The sequence below is a fragment of the Rhea pennata genome, chromosome 22 (assembly GCF_028389875.1).
Source record: "Rhea pennata isolate bPtePen1 chromosome 22, bPtePen1.pri, whole genome shotgun sequence".
Classification (NCBI taxonomy): Eukaryota; Metazoa; Chordata; class Aves; order Rheiformes; family Rheidae; genus Rhea; species Rhea pennata.
The window spans coordinates 415,605-436,556 of record NC_084684.1 but is presented as its reverse complement, the minus strand read 5'-3'; the positions used below and the strand labels follow the sequence as shown (position 1 = coordinate 436,556).

General features: G+C 47.1%; 1 protein-coding gene across 4 annotated transcripts in view; it reads left to right on the top strand.

The window, feature by feature from the left end:
- The window catches only part of FBXO42 (F-box protein 42), a 50,943-nt gene that overhangs the window by 14,446 nt on the left and 15,545 nt on the right, over nt 1-20,952 (top strand). For 2 of the 4 annotated variants that reach the window (XM_062593473.1, XM_062593470.1), the window contains exons 2-4: nt 3,370-3,636; nt 6,139-6,255; nt 13,147-13,281. In XM_062593473.1, the coding sequence (XP_062449457.1) occupies nt 3,387-3,636; nt 6,139-6,255; nt 13,147-13,281 (502 nt within the window). In that variant the 5' untranslated portion in view covers nt 3,370-3,386. Of the gene's footprint in view, nt 1-3,369; nt 3,637-6,138; nt 6,256-13,146; nt 13,282-20,952 lie in introns of those variants that run through there. The other 2 variants (XM_062593472.1, XM_062593471.1) reach the window with 2 other exon arrangements.

Below are 20,952 nucleotides of genomic sequence, written 5' to 3'. Positions count from 1 at the left end.
AGCACAGTTCTAGTCTGGTGTCGTTAGCAGCCTTCTAGATGTGCCCAAGCCCGGCATTTATCTTGTCGGTGCATTTAATCTTCCTCATCTCTTTGTTCCGCTGCGATGGATAATCACTTCAGCAGAATAAATAGCAGATTCTTAAACACATTTGGGAGGGGAGGCAGAGAAAATTGCAGTTCTTCTGAAATGAGGAAAATGGTTATAAAATGTTTTGCCAACTGGCAGAGAAAGAGCTCAACAGCGGTCACGGAAACTTGCTCACCGCTGGCAGAGTTCTGGTTTGATTGCGCTTTGGCGTTTTTACATGCGTTATTTTAGGCAGTTTGAATTTTTCTTTGGTAGGGTTTTAGGCTCGTTACTAAATACTCTGAATTATTTCTGGAGTAGAAAGCACTTGCAGAGCCAGGCTAAATGAGAGAGTGTCTAGTAACTACAACACAAGATGGAAAACAAAATGGAAACTGTGATCCTACGAGGGGAGGGCAGATGCTCCGTTCTGCTTTTCAAATAACCGGCAAAAATACTGGCACGGGATTTTCTTTTGTGGGTCTGCGGAATAATTGGAGATGTCCTGGGATACCTGAGCTGTCTCTTGCTGGCTACCTTGGGATTTTTAGCCTTTTGCCTTTAAGGCTTTTGAGCGAGGCTTTTTCCTTGGCTGCACAAGGCAAATTTTTACAGTCCAGGGGTAGTTATTCCTGGCCTGCAGTTGCTGTGCCACATTAGCAAAATCTGTGTACACAGAAGGTCAGGCTTTAAGGATTATTTTGACAGAGACTTGCCTTTTGGGAGTTGTGAGTTCATTACTAATTTTGGGCACGTTTTCCCTAGGAAAAATAACGGCATGGGTGTTAACGCTTGGAGGATGGTTATTTGTTAAGCTCGAACGCTTAGAAACCCGGGATTTAGCGAAGGAGGCCCTTTTAAATATTTATGATATTATAAATTGGTCTGGTACAGCAAGCTCTAATTAAATCCTGGATGGTCTGAAGTCATCTTGATTTCTTCTTGAGGAACACAGAGGAATTTCATTGTTTTCCTGGCGAGCGCTTGCTATACCGATGCCCTACTGGGTTCCACTTCGTTTCAACCCGCTTCCTGTAATTTTCCACTGAGAATTTCAGGATTATGTAGCTATTTTTTTTCTTTTTTTAATGAGAGGTTGGAAACGATATAGCAGTGAGGGATGTGCCTCAGAGCAAGCTGTGTTTGGGAGCCAGCTTGGGGATTAGGCTTGGTGTGGCATCGCGCAGGGAGTCGTGTTGGAAGGAGCCTTGGATCAGCTTGTCTGCGCCCGTGTGTTGGTGTTGGGGCAGATCCACCGATGTGTGTGGAAGACTGGGGTGGGTGAAAGCCATCTCTGAAGAAGGCTTTTATGAAGCCTTCTGTGCCCACAACCCTCAAAAGGTTTGTGTCCTTGCTTTCTTCCATCAGGAAGCCTTGCACAGCTAAGCCATCAGATCTGCTGGTAGACATAAGCGTGTACCTGTTGTCTGCTGTGAGTGTGGGACAACCGGGAAAAGCCCTGTGCAACTTCTCCGTCCCCAGATCTGCAGGAGAACGTGCTATAAGGAGGCAGAGAACAGGAGCATGTTCCCTCTGAGAGCTTTTCTTGGTACTCTTGCTTCTCAAATTTGACTTAGAGATGCTTTCCTAAACGTTGACCTAATCACTTCTGATGGTACTCGGAGCTGCCCGTCTTCTCTTGGGTCCCGTGGAAAGGTCTGCGCACCGGTGATTAACCTGCTGTATTGTGTTAGCTCCCGAGTGTCCCCCAGAGGGTTGAAATTGCAGTTTAATAATTGGACTATTTATAGGTAGAGGTGGGAGGGGGGAAATCTTGCTAGCAGGGCATTCATTTTTGCATTCCTCAGCTGACCTCCTCCAGCAGGGTTTGTATGTTATTTAAAAGGTAAATAAAAGCTGTCGGGAAACGTATGTCGGCACAGTCCTGGCTTCTAAACCTTGATAACGCAACAGATTTATTGTGTGAACCTGTCAAGTCGAGGCTTATGTTCAGCGTAGTCACCACAGGTGCCCAATCCTACTGATCTGGATGATCCAACTCCCTGTTCTGATTTTTTTTTCTTTAATTTAAATGCAACTTTTGCTTTTTGTGTGTGTGTGTTTTGTTTTGTTTTTCTTTCTGGCTCTTAAAGTTTGCAAGCTTGCACGTTGTTTGCCGCGTTTGGCCGCATAACACGCCGTTCGCTGACGCCAGCGGCCCTTATGTCAAAGCGTCCCGGTTCCAACCTGCCGTTGTCACAGCATCGACTGTGCGACGTGGTCCTGACACGGGAACGTTTTGAGAGCATCTGTTAGCGTGATAACTGCACGTTTGATTATGACTTGGTTTATACCAAAGACTGGCAGCCCCTGGGATTTTTCTGAAGCTGTTGCATCAGCGAACCTGACAAAAATGGAGAGTAATCCTGGCTAAAGTAATTTTTCTGAACCTGATCCTGCGTGTATATATATATGTATACATATTTTTCCCCCCCCTCACCTACAGAAAATAAGCAGCTGAGTGCACGTAGCTTAAAAATGGTAGAGATTCTTTTTTTTTCTTCTCTTCCCCAGCATGCTCTTTGAGCAGTTGCAATTGCTTGGAGTAAAGCAGACCCGCTGGCAAAACTGGTTTCGCTGGGGAGGAGGGGCTGCAAGGCTGTCCCCTGGCTCCTGTTTCTCCTCGGGGATGCTATCGATCTGGTGGGGAGCCCTCCCGGCGCCTCCGCTCGGGGCTGGCTGCCTTTGGGCCCCGAAAAACCGGCCGGTCTCCTCGTCCAAGAGCTCGGCCCCGGAAAAGCGTGGCTGGCTGCAAGGAGCGCTGCAAACCCTCGTCCCCTCCCCGGAGCCGCCAGCACGGCAGCTTGAATACCTTCTCACGCTTGGCGAGGCTGCAAAGGCGGCGGGGGGTTGAGAGACTGTAATTTCTGAAGTGTTTTTTTGCTGTCTCTGTATTGTCGGTAGATCTGAGAGTGGTGAGAGATGAAGAAGTGGCCTGGGAAAATACTGTGCAGAGAACAACGTGACGTGTTTGCATTTCTTTTTTTTCTTTTTTCTTTTCTTTTTTGCTTGGGTGATGGTGGTTTTGAGGGAGGAAAGGTGCTGAGCCCCTGTTTCTACATATCGGGGACCTCTGTCCTGAGCTCGTCGCTAAACTCTGCAGCAAGGTTCAAAGCTTTGCAAAATCCGAGAGCTTAACTTGGAGTTTACCGAGGTAGAGCCTGATGTGGGCCTGTCATGCCTGCAGCACAGCTTGCGACTGCGTTTCTGCTGTTCATAGTCCAGAGCTATTAAGTTTTTCTGTGACCTTGATGTGTTGTATTTCTTTTTCCTGCCTCCCCACCCCGTTTTCCCTTGAAGCTGTGAAGTGGAATGCCATGGCCAGTTCCTCGGACAGTGAAGATGATGGTTTCATGGCCGTGGATCCGGAAGAAGCTGTGGTCGAAGGGACGATGGAGCAAGATGATGAGCCTCATGCCGAGCTGGAGGTCGAGGAGACCAGGCATAACAGATCAATGCTGGAGCTCCCGGAAGAGGTTTTGGAATATATCCTGTCCTTTCTTTCGCCGTATCAGGAGCACAAAACTGCTGCCCTTGTCTGTAAACAGTGGTATCGACTAATCAAAGGTACTAACAGCTGAGATGAGAATGCATTTTCTTTTTTCTAATTGTGGGAACAGATGGTTATTCCAGCTGGTCTTTGCTTTGCTTTAGACCCACCTGTTTGTGTAGGTTTTCTTTTTTAACCCAGAAATTTGACTCGCACCAAATTAATGCCAGGAAAAAATAGCTCCAGCTATTGGTTTGCTTTTCTGGTAGAAGGCATTGCTAACAACAGAAAGGCTGCAGAACTGAGCCCCTCAGCTCAGGGGAGTCTTGTTCCCGGTTGGCGCTCCCCACGATAAGTCTGCTCGCTGGTTTCTGTTTTTGAATCCTCCCGATACACTGATAATGTGCAGCACTATTTACTTTGTATTTAGGGTTCCTCTGCAGCGCACACAGGAGCCCCTGGTTCCCAGTGTCCCATGTCTAATGTGCTTTAATTGTGCTTTAATTTGATCTTATTCAGTAATTACACACTCAAATCCTTAGCTTTTGGCTGGAAACAGAACTGTCTGGTTCTTGCAGCTTTAGAGTAGCCCTGAGATACAAATGTTTCAGTGTGCCTCAGCGCAGCAGTAATTGTGAAGCCTTATGGGGATATTTTAATGCCAGATGTAGGCGATGCAGCAAAGAGCTTTGCTTGTAGACTTGTCCACACTTTATCTGCCTCTCTGCTCTTGATATTTTCTGAACGTGCTGGGCGATTTCAGTTTGTTTGACAAAGGAGTGATGCTGTTGGGGAGAAACACTTTTACAGGCAGTTAGAGAGGAGACCATGCAGCTGTAGGAAATGAGACACACCTGCACTAGGATAACATATTTCATCTAAAAAGCACAAAGTAGGTGTCCGGTGAGAAATGCCTCCATTTCTGCCCTTGCTGCTGAGTACAACAGGGCATTTGTGTGGGGGTGATCTCTTAATTTGTGGAGTTTTTTGCATGTGTAAAGCGTTGCTCTTAGATCCTTGGGATTTGCCCAGGATTTAACAGGTTGTGGCGGTGCAATAAAAAACATCTACTTTGGAAACAAGCATTGCAAAATGACTTTCTGTGTAAATGTGGGTCAGCTGACACTGCCAGCGCAGCAGCTTGCACCATGTTGAAACATTTCAAGCATCCTTGGGCTTTGACTGCTGCTCGGGTACGCTTTTGCCCGCTCGCGTGTTCCTGAAGCGATCTTGAGAGAGGGAAAGGACGCAGCTGGAATGAGCAAGCATGTGATTCACCCTGCGAGAGACTGTGGGAAACATCCTCTGAGTGTGGAGGAGGCATGAGCAGCCCAAGGTGCAACATGACATTGCAATGACTGGTTCACCTCTCAGGTCTTAGGAGCGTGGGTGCTGAGTGCTGCTGGGTAGCCCTGTCCTTTTTTTTTTTTTTTTTTTTTTTTTCTTTTTGCAGTGGCTACAGGAAAAAGTGTAATTTCCAACCTGTGCTCTGAAAAGCAGAGAGGTCACTTGAGGCAAATGCTTGATTTGGTTTCTACTGGGTAATTTTTCCTGTTTGTCAGGATACATCTGCTTTGAAATCCTACAGTTGAGGTTGCATTTCCCTTGTGTCTCTTAGGGACCAGCTGCCTGGGGATCCAGCGCTTCATTTTTAACGCTTCCGGCTCTGTGTCCCGGAGTGTGATTTCTTGTTGGGGGTCTTCCTGGCACGGGGCTCTCAGTAAAGAGAGCTGTTGAAAATTATCTTGGCGGCTCAGGGTGATTCCTGCCACAGCACAGGTCACCAGCAAGGAGCTGTGGAGCGAGCCAGCTCCTTCATCCTCTGCAGCAGGCTGAGGTTTAGGAAGCTCAGGGGCTGGATGCTGCTGTCGATACCCTCTGTAGCCCAGAAATGCGAGCGCTTGAGTGCTAGAGGAAGACAACGTTTAGCTGGGTTGGGATCTGCTCCTTGGGGGATGCACTTTCTTAAAAGCTTTTTTTTTTCTGTGAACATGTGAAGGGCCAAATCCTCCCTTCGAGCACCAGCTTGAGCATCTTGACGTGATGTGGGGTTTGTGGGCACGTGGTCAAACAGGCGCTTTAGGTCCCAGAGCATCTGTAGAGGAGCAAGCGTAGCCTTAAATCTTCAGCAACTGTTTCCTTCCCCTAGGAAGCAGTATCTGCCCCTCTCAGCACAGACAGACGTAGGTACTCCACGCGGTTAATCACATATGCTTGCTGTTCACAAAGGCTTTATTTTACCTGCTCAGAGCTAACAGATGTTGGAGATGAAGGGCAGTAAATATGTTCCAGAAATGTCACTGACTTCTGCATATTGACTATACCCATTCTTTCTTTTCTTGATTCCTCTATGAATTTCTACCAGGGTATTTACACTTCTGTCTGAATACAAGGCTTCTTTCCATGATGGCTACCCTGCTGCTACTCACTATCGTGGCTCTTACGGCTCTTTAGCAAGGACGGTGCCTCCTTTGCATGGGTGCATTATGCATTGCCTTTGGACGTGCTTGTGCAATTGTGCAGGCACGGATCCTTCCTAACATGCCCCAAATTCTGCTGACATCTTGTTTTTTCTTCAGGTGTGGCCCATCAGTGTTATCACGGCTTTATCAAAGCAGTGCAGGAAGGAAATATTCAGTGGGAGAGTCGCACTTACCCCTATCCTGGAACCCCCATCACACAACGCTTCTCGCACAGTAAGTAGCTGCTCAGAAAAGCTCAGCTCGCCCCTGTTGCGGCTCCGGTTTGCAAGGGAAAGCTCTGATGAGGTGTTTGTATCGTCGCTGGGAATACAGCTGCAGCAGCACACAGCACACGTGCCAGTCACTGCAGCAGAGTTTGAGCTGCTTGGCGTAATATGCAGCTCTGCCAACACAAGCGCTTTGCACAAGAATAGGGATTCAGTAGCTGGTTGTCATTATCATCCCATTGCTCCTAGGTTATTAAGAGGAAACGCTAATGGAGGGCGGGGTGTTTTTTCCTCCTTGGTGTGCCTTCTGCTCCTTTAAGCCGTCTGCAATTTCTGCAAATCTCACGTGTGAGCTTCTTTAACCAGTTCCCCTTCTAATCTGAGCTTCCCGCGTCCCCTTCAATAGAGACCTCGCTTGATAGCAACTTGAATCCAGTGACTGTTGCAGCAAATGAGTCTGCGTACTCACAGATGCTTGAGGGGGTGTGCTGGCTGCTTTCTACAGCAGATCATCTTTTACGCTTGAGGGTAGTGTAGTTTGGAGGAGGCTGTGTGTGACTTGCTTCGTTAAAAGCACCCAGGACTGCACACAAGACACACTGAGGCCAGCACATTTGCATTGGGTGTGATTTGTTGATAGATATCGACAAGTTACTTGACAACCCTGCTTAACTTATGAGGTGATATTTTTTGCCCTGCTTCCAAGCTTCTGGAACAGAAGTTCCCATTAGGAGAGAGCTGCTTAAGTAAAACTTATTTGTACTGCAGGAGCATCTAGCTGCCTTGGACTGCTGTGCCGGGCAACCTATTGAAATATGACAAAAATTCAGTCTTCGTATCTTTGTCGCTGGGTCCGAGCTCTCAGGGAGACAGTTCTTCCGCAGAGCAGAGTTTCATTTTTAAAAAAAGTAAATAAACATGATGTAAGTGGTGTGATTCCAAGAGCAAGCAGTAATAAAACTTTCATATTCCCAAGTAATAATTTATGAAGCAATTGATGCGCAGAAGGCGCAGCCTCTTGCCAAGGCAAGTCTAGGAGGCGCTGCGGGGGAATTACGGTGAAGTCATTGTGCTGCTCAGATTTCTTTGTCCTACTTAAAAATAAATAAATAAAAAGGCACTACAGTTCGTAGCTCGTTTTCAAGTGGCAATGCTAATAAAGTGCTTATTGCGGATGATTGCAGTGACTTGCAGATTTGCATGTGTTTCCCTTGGCAGTATTGGCTCTCTGATCGGGCTGTATCTCAGGGTAATCTCATCTGGCACCGTTTCCGCCCTGGTGCCTTGGAAGAGGCTTGTTGCGTCTTGGCGATATTCTCGCTGCTTGTGCACTGCAGAGTGGTGGTTGCTTCCAGGTGAATCTTTAAGGCTAACTATAAATTACCCAAGGAAGCCCAAAGTTGTTATATCAAGGACTTGCTGCGTGCTCAGGATCGTGTCCCAATCCAACATGGGTTTTGAGTCTCTCAGGCCATTGCTCTCGGAGCACGTAATCCTTCCTCATCCGGCTATTTGACAGCACTCTGCTCTCTCAGCCCTTCGCCGCTGCTGAAGCGCTATTAATGTCGTTTACGTGCGGAAAGCTCGTTTGAGTTAACCGGTTTGCTGGCTTAATTTTTGGAACGGTTCTCCAGATCTGTGGGATTTGCTTTCCGTTTAATCGAGCCATGCGCGTTTGTGGACGGATTCCGATATTAGGGCCTGGAGGAAGGTTTGATCGAGGATGAAATTCCTCTTTGACGGCAAGGATAAAACAGAAGCAGCGAATGGTTAAGCGCTCAGCTTACAGAAACATCCAGACAATTTGCAAACTTACGATGACCTAAAATACTAAGCTGTGATGAGCCAAGCAGCAGTAAAAACAGGAGATCTAGGAAGGGGGGAGAGAGGGAGGACTTGTGAAGCCTTTTCTGGTGGGGAGTGACATGACGAACTGTCCAGATTCACGGGAAGACGTCATCTACCTGATCGTTTGAAGTCGACAGGCACCAATAGCTGGCATCAAAGAGTTGGTGAGGGCTATCCTTCTCCCAAGACTTAATAGAAATATCCCAGAAGAGCTAATATTGAGCCAGTATTTGAAAGGACAAGATAGAGAATTTTAAATAGGTACAGGTCTCTGTCTTTCATAAATTCTCAGGCAAGTAATAGAAAAATTCCCTGATAAGGAATAACTAATGTCAGTCACCAGTTTTATGGAAAAAAAGGACTTGTCGAGCTCTTTGATTATGTGCCAAGTTTGGCTGGTGAACCTTCTGGATGGGTTGTAGTTTTTCTAGAGTTTGATTTAAGCTGCATAGCATTACACCATGTCAATAATACTGGGATTTTTTAAGTTTGAACGTATGGGCTTACTATATTGCATGCTTCTCGCGTAGCTTTTTGAGCCGGAGACAGGGTAGCTGTCTGAAGGTGTAATATTCGTGCTCATCACCTAATTGTCCTTTCCAACCCTGACGTATAAATCTACAAAAATTACAGTAGTGCAATGACTCACGTAGTTAAATAGCCAGCTGCAGCCAGAGAGCGATGTCAGAAGGCGCGAAAGGCACGTGAGAAGGGAAAAGCAGCAGAGGAACGTCGAGCGGCGTGCCAGGAAATACCGATCCTTTGATGGACGAGTTGGTACCGCAGTGACTAAATTTAAAGACCAATTTCCCATACGGTTTGGGGAGACTGTTACCAGCATGACGGCTAATGAAAATAACTTAATGGATTAAGCTAACAGATGTGGAACACGGGAAAGTTAAAAGTGAAAAGCTTTATCTTAAAGGATGGTTGACCTTTTTTGGGGTTTTTTTGTTGTTTTTTTCCCTCCCTCCTCCTTTCCTCCTGAAGATGAGGAGGCAGTTGCAGAACCGAGGTCTGGAGCATTTTTATCGTGCCGCAACTTGCGGCGTAGTTGGTGTAAACATCAGTGTCAGCCAGCAGCCCCGAGCTCTTTTGTTTGCAGCCCTCCCTCCTGGCACTGCTCTCCAGCTAAGCAAGGTTAGGCACAGAGACGTCTCCTCTGAAAACCGCGCGTCGAGGGAAGCGATGCCGATAACTCGATGTGCAGCCCTTCCCCTTGTGATGTGGAGCTGCTGCTGCGGCTTGGCAGGGCGCTCGGGGGACTGTTGCTTTGCACGGGGAGCAGGAAAATAATCCTGAATGAGAGAGGGGGAATAATTTTGCAAGGTCCTTTCCAAAGGAGGCGGATAGCTTTTACGACTGGTGTCTTTATCAAACCTCAGCTCCGACAACTGCACTTCTGGGGCTGTGTTTCCTGTCCTTAGCTGAAGTGTGCTTTCTCTCCAGTCGCAGCTCTTTGAAGCTCCAATTGGAGTAGCCTTCTGGGATGGTTTAAGAAAGCTGTTATATATAAAGGCCTGTTGACATTTAGCAGCAAAGCTGCAGGGATGTTTGCACTTGAGGCTTGCGTAGAAATGGGAGTTTGACAGATCACTGCCTTGTCCTCCTCTCTCAGATGCGGGATATGTCCCATATATAGGTTACTTTGATATACTTGGATTACTAACGTTTAAAAAGCTGATGCCCTTTAATTGCCATCCAGGGCACGTGTTTTGCATTCAGCTTTCCCTTCTCAGCTAGAGTCCCTTGATCTCTATTTTCATTATCTCATACTGCGGATGAAAATCTCTGATGCTTTATTCATTGCTGTTGTGCAGCACAGGTGGGGAAGACAGAAATGTAGTCAAAATAAGCTGACTCTGCAGTCTCTGGGTATCAGTGTCTTCAAACATGAGAGAAATATTTATTCTCTTCATCTCCAGTTACAAAAACATACCATCTCTGGCATATTGAAACTCTGTGACACCCTAACTTTTGCTAGGGCTTTAAAAAGAAAAAGTATCCAGTGGCTTTTCAGTTTCTTGTTTCCCACCTAGTAAAAAGCTGGAAGCACCACTGACACTCTCTTCCCCTGAGTTATTCTACATGTTTGAAAAGCTGCTATCAAACTGCAGTTTTCAGCTGTACATTTTTATTTATTTACTTATTTTTAAAGCCAACCTCATCTATCTTGGCTTCAGAAGCTTTAAATGGCTTGCAAAGAAGCAGCAGGAAAGCACAGTTTAAATTGTTTTGATCTGGGATTAAAATACATGTTGTGAGGACGTCACGGTGCCTGTGTGCCTGGCCTGTTTTTAAATCCAAATAGAGGAGAAGAATGCTGCCACCTCCTCTCCAAAATAATAAATTAACTGGGCTGAGCTGGTGCGTGAAAGCAGCAGTTGCCACGGGTTTGGCTTGGAAACGAGGTAGCTTCCAATCGCTCTTAACCTGTGACGATTAGGTAGCGAGTAGATTTCTAGGGAAACTGAACCATTGAGAAACCATAAATAGAAGACTCACAGAAAGCTCATTGCGGTGCCCTGGATCGCAGTTGCACGTGCGTGGGGTGCTGGGTGTTGGCCGCTACCCTTGAGTAGCGATGGGCAGAGATCTCTTCCTGGGTAGAGATGACATTTCAGCATAGAAGGAGTCACCGTGTGAAGAAGGCACACGGTCTCATCTTCCAGAGTGGATAGGTACTATAAAATACTCCTGTTCCTCATAGAGAGCAGTGCTGCTGCCCAGAAGATGGGCTGGGGGATCGCACAAGCTCTCCATGCCTGCTCCAGTGCAAAGTCAAGCACTTGGCTTAGCTTATATCCTGTGGCAGGTAAATCCTGAAACCTGTGGAGCTACAAACCCGGTATTTATGTTGCCAGCACGTCCTCCACCTGGAAGGTAGCTCGGCAGTTTTGTCAGGTAGGTGTGCGTTGTTGCGATAGTCGGTAAGATGCGGTTCAAGATGCCTGGGGATTTGTGTGCCTGAGAGCTGGGTGGTCTCAGGCCACGAAAACGGACTTGGGACGGTGCCCTCGTCCGTTCTGCGTCTGCAGATCATCCGGCCCCGCTGTGCGGTCAGCGAAGCGCCCCGGACCTGTCGGTGAAAGCCAAGGGCACGAGGGCCGCTGGCTTTTCTGCGGGCTTTCAATAGGGGTGGCGGGTGATCTGCATGACAAGCCCCAGGTCAGACGGTGGGGCGCAGCGCGGAGGCCCCGGGGCTCCGTTGCGGCCCCCGCTGAGCCGCGGTATTGTGTGCGAGCGCTTGAATGCGCCGTTTTATTGCATGCAATTCATTCGGACCTGCTGGCTCTCCGCGGCGAGATGAGTATCACCAGCGTGTGTACGGGTGGGCTGTGTTGAAGAGCTCTTTTGCTCTGGAAATACATACCTCCAGACTGCAAAATTAGGGCTGTGGCATTTCTTTCTACCGAAAGTAGGTTATCACGCTGTTTCTTTCACTCCAGATACTCCATTTTGAATCTTTCTTATCGCTGAAAAGCCTTTTTTTGTTAGCATGAGCTCCTAGTGCTGTGTCCTGTCCTGTCAGGTCAACTAGTCTGAATCTATTTTTTGCTCAAAGCTGCTGTACTTGTGTGCTAATATTATCAAATGTGCTTCTCCGGTGAACTTTTGGCAGCCTTGAATTTCCTTCTTGCTCTTCAGTCTTTTTCTGAAATCCTCCTTCACAGCGAGAAGCCCATCCTGCCCGTGCCGTTGATCTTGCAACTTCCCCTGTCACGTTGGTTATTTATGCTGATACTTGGGCCTGAACCCGGAGATCCGCTATGGAGGATTTTCTGCATAAGAAGAATTCCTTCTCACCTCCGTGTCAGCTTAAGAGCCATATGCTGGTCTGCGCTGTGGGCTGCCTGGCTGAACTTTGACATTCGCTTTTGGTTTTCCGCTGTTGGGCAATATATCGCTTGTCATCTCAAGGGCAGTGAGTCCTGCTCCTTCCAAGCCCCAGCTGATGCTCTTTAGCTTTCCCAGAGCATAAAATATTGTGGTTTTTATATTGCACACGGGCCTATGTGCGTATGGAAAAGATTTGCCATGCTTTCCCCCTGCTAGACTTCATAACACCTGCTCCAGGAATCTGAGAGGAGCAGTTTCGTTAACCTCCTCCCCATGCTGTAGAGGCATCACTCATGTTTGTATGGTCAATGTTGGATTATTTTGTGACTTTGAGAGCACTCGTACGTCAAGTTGGGCTTCGGAAAGAGAAGCTTTGGTGGTGAACGTGGCGCCTCTGCATTTTGGGGCTGTTCGTGTGCCTGTTGCCAAGTTCCTGGTGCTAGGAGAGTATTAAGTATGTACTGGGGAGATGCAGCAGCTAACAGAGCAGTACCCTTAAGATATAGATCAGGACTTCAAAAACAAACTTGTCCTTTCTGCCAGCCGCACCATATGCTCCTTTGGCAAAGCTCTAGGGGAAGAATCTTACAGAAAACCTGAAAATAGAGATTTTTCAGGGTATGTCAGGCCAAGGGAGGATTGCGTTTCTAAAAGCATCCAGTCGAGGAACGTGCCTGTTGCTGTCTCGCTTGTTTTCAGGTCGGAGGATGGAAAGGTTATAGGGCCTGTGCCAAAACCACCTGCTTAGGGCTTGTCTTCCGTACACGCTCTGTGCGACTTAAAGCGTGTACATGTGAATCTTGGGCTGTTCAGCTTCATGTCACAAAGATGGGGCCAAAAGCGCTCTTCCCTAGCAGTCACTTAGTAAAATTTGGCAGCTCTGCAAACCCTGTGGACTAGCTTAGAAAGGTAAGTGTGCTGAATGCGTTAATCGTAGCTAATCTAATTAACTGCAAGCGTCTAAGGCAGCTTTCTTTGCACTTACAGGAGCAGCTCTGCTTGGGGGAATAATCGCCTTAAAAGGCTCTTGGTGTAGGTTTACGTTGGTCAAGGATAATCATAAGTAAGCCCATGGTTGCATTGAAGTCGCTGTAGCCTGTTTTGGTTTTCTCCTCTCTGAAACCCGGGATGCAAGACCAGAGAAGTTAGATTTAGAGAAATGACTGATCTGTTTTCTTTCTTTCTTTCTTTCTTCTTTTTTTTTTTTTAGGTGCATGTTACTATGACGCTAATCAGTCGATGTATGTGTTTGGTGGCTGCACGCAGAGCAGTTGCAATGCTGCATTCAATGATCTCTGGAGACTTGACCTAAATAGCAAAGAGTGGATCCGGCCTCTGGCATCAGGTGAGAGGTCATGGATGTCCATAACCCTTCTCTCAACTCCCTTCCATACCTCTGAAGCCTTCATCAAATTTTATCTTGCCCACAGGGCTAAGCAGTTTGATTCTGTGTTTTTTCCTCATATCTTATGATTGTCTGAACGGCTTTCTGGTTGTGTGTCTTTTAAACACAGAATATCTGTGCATCCGTATGCCTGCAGCACTGTGCTGTGGAGTAAATCGAGTTGTTCCTGGTTTTCTTCTCTGTCTGGAGAAGCTATTTGGTGCTATTCTATCCTATTTAGAATGAGTGACACTTAACTGAGGTCATGAGCCTGTGTTGACAGGAGTTGTTGTCCTAGAACAGCGATTTTCGAGGAGCTTAGGTAGCTGCCATCTCAAGTATTTTGAGGAGTGGATGAGACGCGCCCGTGCTGGCTACCTACAACAACCAGGAAAGCGTGGGAAAACAGGTACATTCCTGCAGTCCATGTGCTCTGAGCAGAGCAGGAAAATACCACGGATTATTTCCCACACTGGTTTTGAACTTGAAATGTCGCACACAAAGCACTTGTTTTCCATATATCTCTATATTTGACTGGAATAACTTTGGTAAAGATACAAGAATTGGGAGGAAACTCTCTGTGTATGAAAAGTAAGTAGAGAAGTACCGATTTCAACGAAAGCTTTACGTTTAAGGAAGAGCAGCTTGGCATCTGCCGTGCTTGTTGAGATATCCTGTGTGTTGTGCCTCCAGTATTGTGGACTACTTGGTTGTTGTTTAAGCCTGTGTTTTCCCATCAGATCTTTCCCTTAAGTCCTTCAAAATTTGGATGTTTCTGCCTGCTGGGGTTATCTTGGGGTTACTCAGGTGTGGCTCCACATACTTTGTGTGTGATGACAGTTCTCTGGATATAAGATTTCACCGGTCTTAATATTTTCACTAGACTTGACTTTTTTTTGAATTGGCAAATGTAGTGTGTGACATCTAAACGCTAAAATTAAGCAAACCATGTTGGACTGAAGTGTGGAGCATATAAAGGCATGACTTAAAACGAAGAGAAAACTAAGCTAGAACTGTAAAGCTGGCGCAGAACAGGTACGTAGAAAATAATTTTGCTTCCTCCTTCCTGCTGTAATGCTCTCCAGCTCCTCTCACTCTGGTCAGGGGTGAAGAAGAGGCCGTGGGTAGCATAAACAGGATGCAGGGCTGTGCAGACCTCTGGTCTGCCCCAGGACGGCTATTCTTGCAGCCTAGTGAGTTCTTCCGTTGGATTCAATGCGGGCCACGACTCGCAGTTAGTACTCGCGCTGTGTTAATGAAGCCGACTGCCAGCACCCAGCTCCATGTCTCCGTCACCCCCTTGGTATTTTTATAAAGCAAAATTCCCACTGCCTTACTAACAAATAGCACTTTTAAAAGAATGAGTCCTGTGGGAATATGTGTCAGAGTTAAGTCCCATGGGAAGAACCCCCGAGGAAGTGTTTCTGTATGCTGTCATGAGCGCATGTAGCGAGATCAGATCGCAACTGAAACTTGAGGCAGTCTCGCCAAACAGAGTGCTCTTGTTAATCTGTCTTCAGAGAAGATGAGTCACCCGTGCTTGTGCCGGTGGTGGTTTCTTGCACTCGTGGCTTTTTTGGTGCCCTAACCAGTGTTGGCACCCGCAGCCTGGGAAAGAATAGTGACTGGAGGGGGCAAAAGCCAAGAGCTTTGAAACTTGGAATGAGACGCAAGCAATGCGAGAGGGATTTTAAAAGGAGAGCTGACTTTGATTGATTAACGCTTGCTTCAGCCTGGGGTGTGTGCAAGCTAATTACTCCTGGAGGTTCAGGAGGAATTCCCAGCCTTTTGTTCGAGATAACTCGTTCTACTGATTCCCTCTGCAGGGTAGGTCTTTCTCCAGGAGAAGATGATGGCTCCTCCGCAAGGCCAGAGTCTCGCTTTGAGAGATGCGATGATGCGCAGCAGCTTTTGTCCTTACTTAGCATGGGCGTCTGATCTAGTGCGACACTGCTTATGTCCTGAAAAAATACTCAGATTCACAACTTGCTTTCCGTTGTCGCTTAAGGCTGACCTAAGATCTACCTGCTCTTTAGAACAGACAGCACAAACTGAGTTACTGCCCTTTCTATGTCAAGAAGCTAATTTGCTTTTTCCTGTAGTCCGCTTTCTCTGCCTCTACGTACTTTGCTGTTGGAGCGGAAAACACCTCGGTAGGGCTGCCTAAAGGAAGCAAAAGTATGGTGCCAGGACCAAGCTAAGTATCTTGGACCTTGCCCAGTGCCGTGGTTCAAATGAGCTTAAACAGCCTCATCCTGTTCCCTTATGTGAAGATCTATATGCAGTCCAGGAGAAAACTCCTTTTTTTTTTTTTTTTTTTTTTTTTTTCTCTTGTTTATAGCCACATCTTCGTTTTGCTTTTTTTCCTTGGAGGCATTAGACTAGATGATGTCAGGGTTGGATAATTCTTCTCCAGTCTGAGCTGTTGCACTTAAGGACTAAATGTTTAGCCTTCAAAGAAATAATTGGGCTGGATTTCTTTACTCTTGGAGACAGATGAGGGAGGTGATTGCTTTAAAAAAAAAATAATAGTAATTTTTGAGGTTTCAGAGTACTTGTGGCTTAGATCTCAAACAGCATTGACTTTTGACTTTTAAATTAGACAGTAGCAGAACAGGGGAGTTAATGCCTGGAATTGAATGCTTTTAAAAAGGAGGGTAGCTAGCGAGAGCTCTGTTTTAGGGAAGGCTCTAAACTCTTCTCCCTCGAGCTCTTCTGGCCACTTGAGTTCCTCTGTGCCCCTCTCCCGCATGCAAATGCAGCTCGAGCAGAAGGGAGCGTGCAGAAGGATAATTAATAGCCTGTATTATATGGGATCCCCGGAGGGGAGGCGCCGATGGTGACGGGCATGCAAGGATGCCGTCGTGCTCCGCGCGCGAAGGGAGCTTGGCAAGCAGGACGTGCGTGGATGCCAGGTGAAGCCAGCCTGACTGAAGCTGAAGGATTCATTTACTTTTGGAGGGAAACGTGCAGAATTGGTTACCTGGCCGCAAAGAAGAGGCGCTTGTTTGCTGTCAGCTTCTGCTGCTGGGGATAATTTTAGTCGTTCCCAGCTGCAGAGGAGTTGAAACGCCCACGGGAATTTACTGTGTTTTCTTCTCAGATCAGTGATACCATCTTGTATTTTGTCATTTTGAGTAAAAAAATTACAGCTGAAATGTTCTCCTCAGGCAGCTGCTCCGTGGAAGGCAGGTGCTTTCTTCCACGAGCACTTTCCTCCCATCTTCGTTACTGTCAGCTCAGCCACGCTGCTGGGAGGAGAGTCCAGCTCTCAAGGAGCAATCCCCTACGCCTGGCACGGGGAGGTGTTGGGATGCTTTATTTGCATAGTTTAATCTGGGCCCAGAGGAGCCAGTGGAACGGGTGAAGGGACAAACTTGTATGTTGAGGATTTTGGTGTGGTTGCCGACACCTGGGACTTGGCCCTGAGTGCAGATCTACTATGCCAATGCGAGGGAAGACATGTCCTATTTCCTTGCAGGTTTACAAAATGCTCTTGATGGGAATCCTTCCTTCTCTGTGCTTTGAAAACAGTGTGGCAGTTCTTAAGAGAAGCTGCCTTAGCCATCAGCATTAACCCAGACCCTTTAATGTCTTCTTCCACTCCATGTTTTACGTTTCTGTTACCCTCTGGCTGCAGTGGGTAATTGATAAGCAGGCATGAGAGCGTATCTCCAAGAAATCCTCTTCCTGGCTGCCTGTGCCGTTGAAGCTCCCAGAGCAACTGTGTGTTTCTACAGACTTTCTCCCTTCTTGGATTTGTTGGTTGAAGTTTCTGCAGGAGCTCTATGCTTGCCTTCTGCCTGCCAAAGCCACACACTGAACTGGCAGGTACTTCTTCCTGGTGGAGAGGAAAAAATGCTGGTAGTCCCACCAGAGACCACCTGTGTTATCAGAGGTGAAAATATATATATATGTATATATATATTTGAAATAGTCTTTTTTTGTGTGTGTGTTTGTGTTGCCATTGTTTATTTTTAAAGACCAGATCTTTGCAGGGAGAGGAACAGCCGTGGATGAAGCCAGTGGAACCTGCGCATCTTTCTGGGTGCTTCTGCTTTGCTTAGCCTCGGCCAAGCACAATCCCCTCCTTTGCTCCAACCTTCCCCGTAGCTACGTAGCTACGTGAGAAGGCAAGAAAGCTCTATGCAAAAAATTCCCGTCCCCACCCTTGAGGCGGTACGCGTTCCTGCTGTCGGGCAATGGCAAGGCCTCCCTCCTCCCACTCCGGCATCGGAGGAGTTTGGGAGACTTACGACTTTGCTCTTCCTGTTTGCTGTGAAAAGGCCTGCCATGCAGCAAGCCCCGAGTCCACCCTTCCGGTAGGAGGGTAGAACTTCCCAGGGCTTGTTTCCTGGTGTTTTCATCTCTCTGCCATTAAGCCTGTAGCTTTTGCTGGGGAGGTGGGAACAATTATCTTAAAACTACAGGCTGGAAACGGACTTTGAAGGCAGAAGGAGTTTGTTAGATGCCCTGAGCACCTCTGTTAGTTTTCAGAGACAGGTTGCTGGTGTCGAGTCTTAGCTGCTTCTGAGTGACTGATCCTCCCCGTGTTTTACTGCTGTAGCCAGGAGTGAAAGGAGTAAAGAGCTTGAGCTTAAAGTTTGTACTTAAAACAGTAAACATCCAGATGCGGTAACTCTGCAAAAATCTATGTCTGATTCTCTAAGCCCTCTTCTCTTCCCAGGTCCATCTCTGGTCTTTATCGTTTCAGCTGTGCCTGGCCTGTATGTTGAGTAAGAGCTGCTGGAGTTTTAGAATGGAGTTTCCCCTCCTGAGCGGAGGGGAAGGTGCTTTGATGAGGTTGTGTCAACAAAACTCACAGGCTAAAGGAGGTCGGAGGAGGGATGCTGCTGTCACTCGGCCAAGGTGGCTGTTTCAGATGTGGTTCTTCTGCCATGGGAGGCTGTCTTGGCTGCAGCATGAGAGAGCAAGAAACCTGCCCTTTAGTCATTTAGTGCAAATGGAGTGGTTTGCCCTTGTCCAAAAATCTTGCTACCAGCAAAAAGTCCTGTTTTCATAACCTTCTCTTGGAGGAGAAAAAAAAAAAAAAAAAAAAAGCAAGTTTTCAAAACAGTTGTTCAGGTTTCATATCACTCTTCAAGACAGTCCTGATTTGGGGTGAGCATCCTTGTTCAGAGCTTCTTGTCCTTTATGGAGTTGAAAGGAGACCTAAGCCATAGCGAAGATACAATTTGCAAGAAGGTATTACCAGATGGCGTGGGGAGGCTGTGCAGTTGAATGCCAGTGTCTGCGAGTCCGTCGTCTGCTTCTCGAACCCCTTTGCTGAGAACGAGTTGGAAGGAGGCGATGCACTGTGGTTATGAAACCACTGCTGCTTATCACGAAGACATCAGAGCGCAGCCTGCAAGGTGTTTCTTACCAAAACAAACATGTTCCCCTGTATGCAAGGAGGGAAACCAGGAGAAGCACTTTTGAAAATAAACTTTCAAAATTTAGCCTAACTTGTTTCGATTTACAGCCAAATACCCTGGAGAGAGTGCTGCAGAATGAACCTTGTCTGTATGTGCACTTCTAAACTTAGTGCGATGTTTAACAGCCCGATTTAATTGAAGGCATACCTAACTTTTAAATCACCGTGAGCACACTAAAGCCATGTCATATAGCTGCTGGCCTCCTGGGTATCAAAAGAAGTGAAGAACTGGTATCTGGCATGGAATAACGTCTCTAGTTACGACTACAGCTGCTGCTTCAAAGTAGAACAGGTTAATGAAACAAATGGAAATTCCTCCAAATGTGTGTAATGTCTTTCTGGCCGCAGGTTGGGATGGGTGAGATCTAAGTGAAGGGAAGAATGCTCTTGTAGCACTGAACACAGCCTGTAAGAGTAAAATGTCTAGCTTTTTGCCTGATCTGGTTTCTTTATTTCTTATGGACCTTTGAGTTTCAGCCTTCGCAGAGCTAAAACTTTGCAGGTTGTCATTGAAAGTCCACACTGACTCTTCTACCATGGTCAAAAGCCTATTGGAGCTTTCACGCCTAGAGTGACTTGATCCCATTGGAAACTCTGACTTAAATTTCTCTGTGCCATAGTAGCTTAAAACCAAGTTCTCCTTGGGTTCAGCCACTTGACTTCTGTCGCCAAATGCCCCCAGTGCCTACTTGGCAGGTTTTGCACGGCGCTCTAATGAAATGCCTCCGGAGGGCTTTCGGAGCATCGGAGGAAAGGTGCTGTGGAAATGCAAACCCGCTCAGCCCTGCGTGATTAAGAGATGCTCAAACCTCAGTGCCAGTATTTTGGAAAACAAATTACTGCGTCTGTCTGTGCAGGTATAGGGCAGGTTTGTGCTGCCCGCCGTTTGACAGGCTCATCGTGTTCATGCCGGCCCTTGGGACGGAGGTGCTGCGGCAGCTGAGGTTTCTTGGAATTGCTTTTGCTATTTTAATGCATTGAGCTTTCCTCTTTGGGCTCCCAGGTTCGCAAGCAGATTAGTTAACAGGAGCAAAGTGGCAGTAGTCTTTGACAACTGTATTCTCCAACCCAGTGCTCTTGTGTCAGGCTGGGAGTAAAGAAGGAGCGCCAAGGGAGAAGGCTTGTTTTCTTTTTGTTTAATATTAAGCTGCAATGTGGAAATAAAAGGGCAAGAATATCTTTTGAAGAGGAGCCCTGGTAGCTTGGGGAGAAATAGCTGACGGCACATACAGAAATTCTGCAAATCCCTTTGCACGCTGAAGTGGTCGTCTTACAGGTACGCAGGGTCTGTTGCTCAGAGCTGCGCTGGGAATGAGGACTGCGGCTGGGCAGCGCCTTTCCACCATTTCTACTGTAAAGGGAGATGTTGCAAGGAGTACGCCCTGCTTTCCAGAGGAAGCAAAGTCCCTTGAATATGGAATTTAACTGCATTAGTGCCCTTCCAGAGGGAGACCCTCCGAGCTTGTTCAGCAAGCTCCAAGCTGTGGCTCCACAGAGCTCAGGTGTTTCTCGGTGCCTTTTAGTCCCTTGGTTAGTCTGTGCGAGGCAGACAGCATGTTAATTTGTTTTTCTTTGCTTGGGTGGTTTAGAAAAAAGCCTCTAATGAAATTTGCCTTATAAAATAGGAAACATTTCAAGGCCAAGAGATTAAAAATTGGCAGGTGAAGCGTGTGTTTTTTTAGCTGTTATAAATTAATCTGCCAAAGCCTCAGTGGAAAGGTATTTCTTGTGCATGGAGGGCTGCCTTGCACAAGACGAATCCCTTAGTGTTTGGGTTCAACAGCAGTGCCCCATGGGGGAGATTAGACACTTGATATGAGTTTTGCTCAAAACACACCTCTCCCCTCCCTTTGCTTTGCCAGGCCCTGTCCTCCTCCTTTCTGGTGGCCTCCTTGAACTTAGGTGATCTCCAGAGGTCCCTTCCAACCTTACTGATTTGCGTTTAACCCGTGACAGTTTTTGCCCTTCCCAATGGATTTTCTGCCAGGTCTGTCCTGTCGATAGGTGCATTAGGAGAGACTCTCCCTCCCTGCTGGATGGCAGTGAAGATGGTGTCCTCGGTGGTGCAGAAGATGGTGAGCTCTTTCCTCGGAGGCCAGCTGATAAATGGTGTGTCCTGCAGTTTGACAGTGTTACAGAAGCGATGCCAGGGACTCCGAGGTGGCAGATACGCATGGACTGGACGTGTGCAAGTCCTG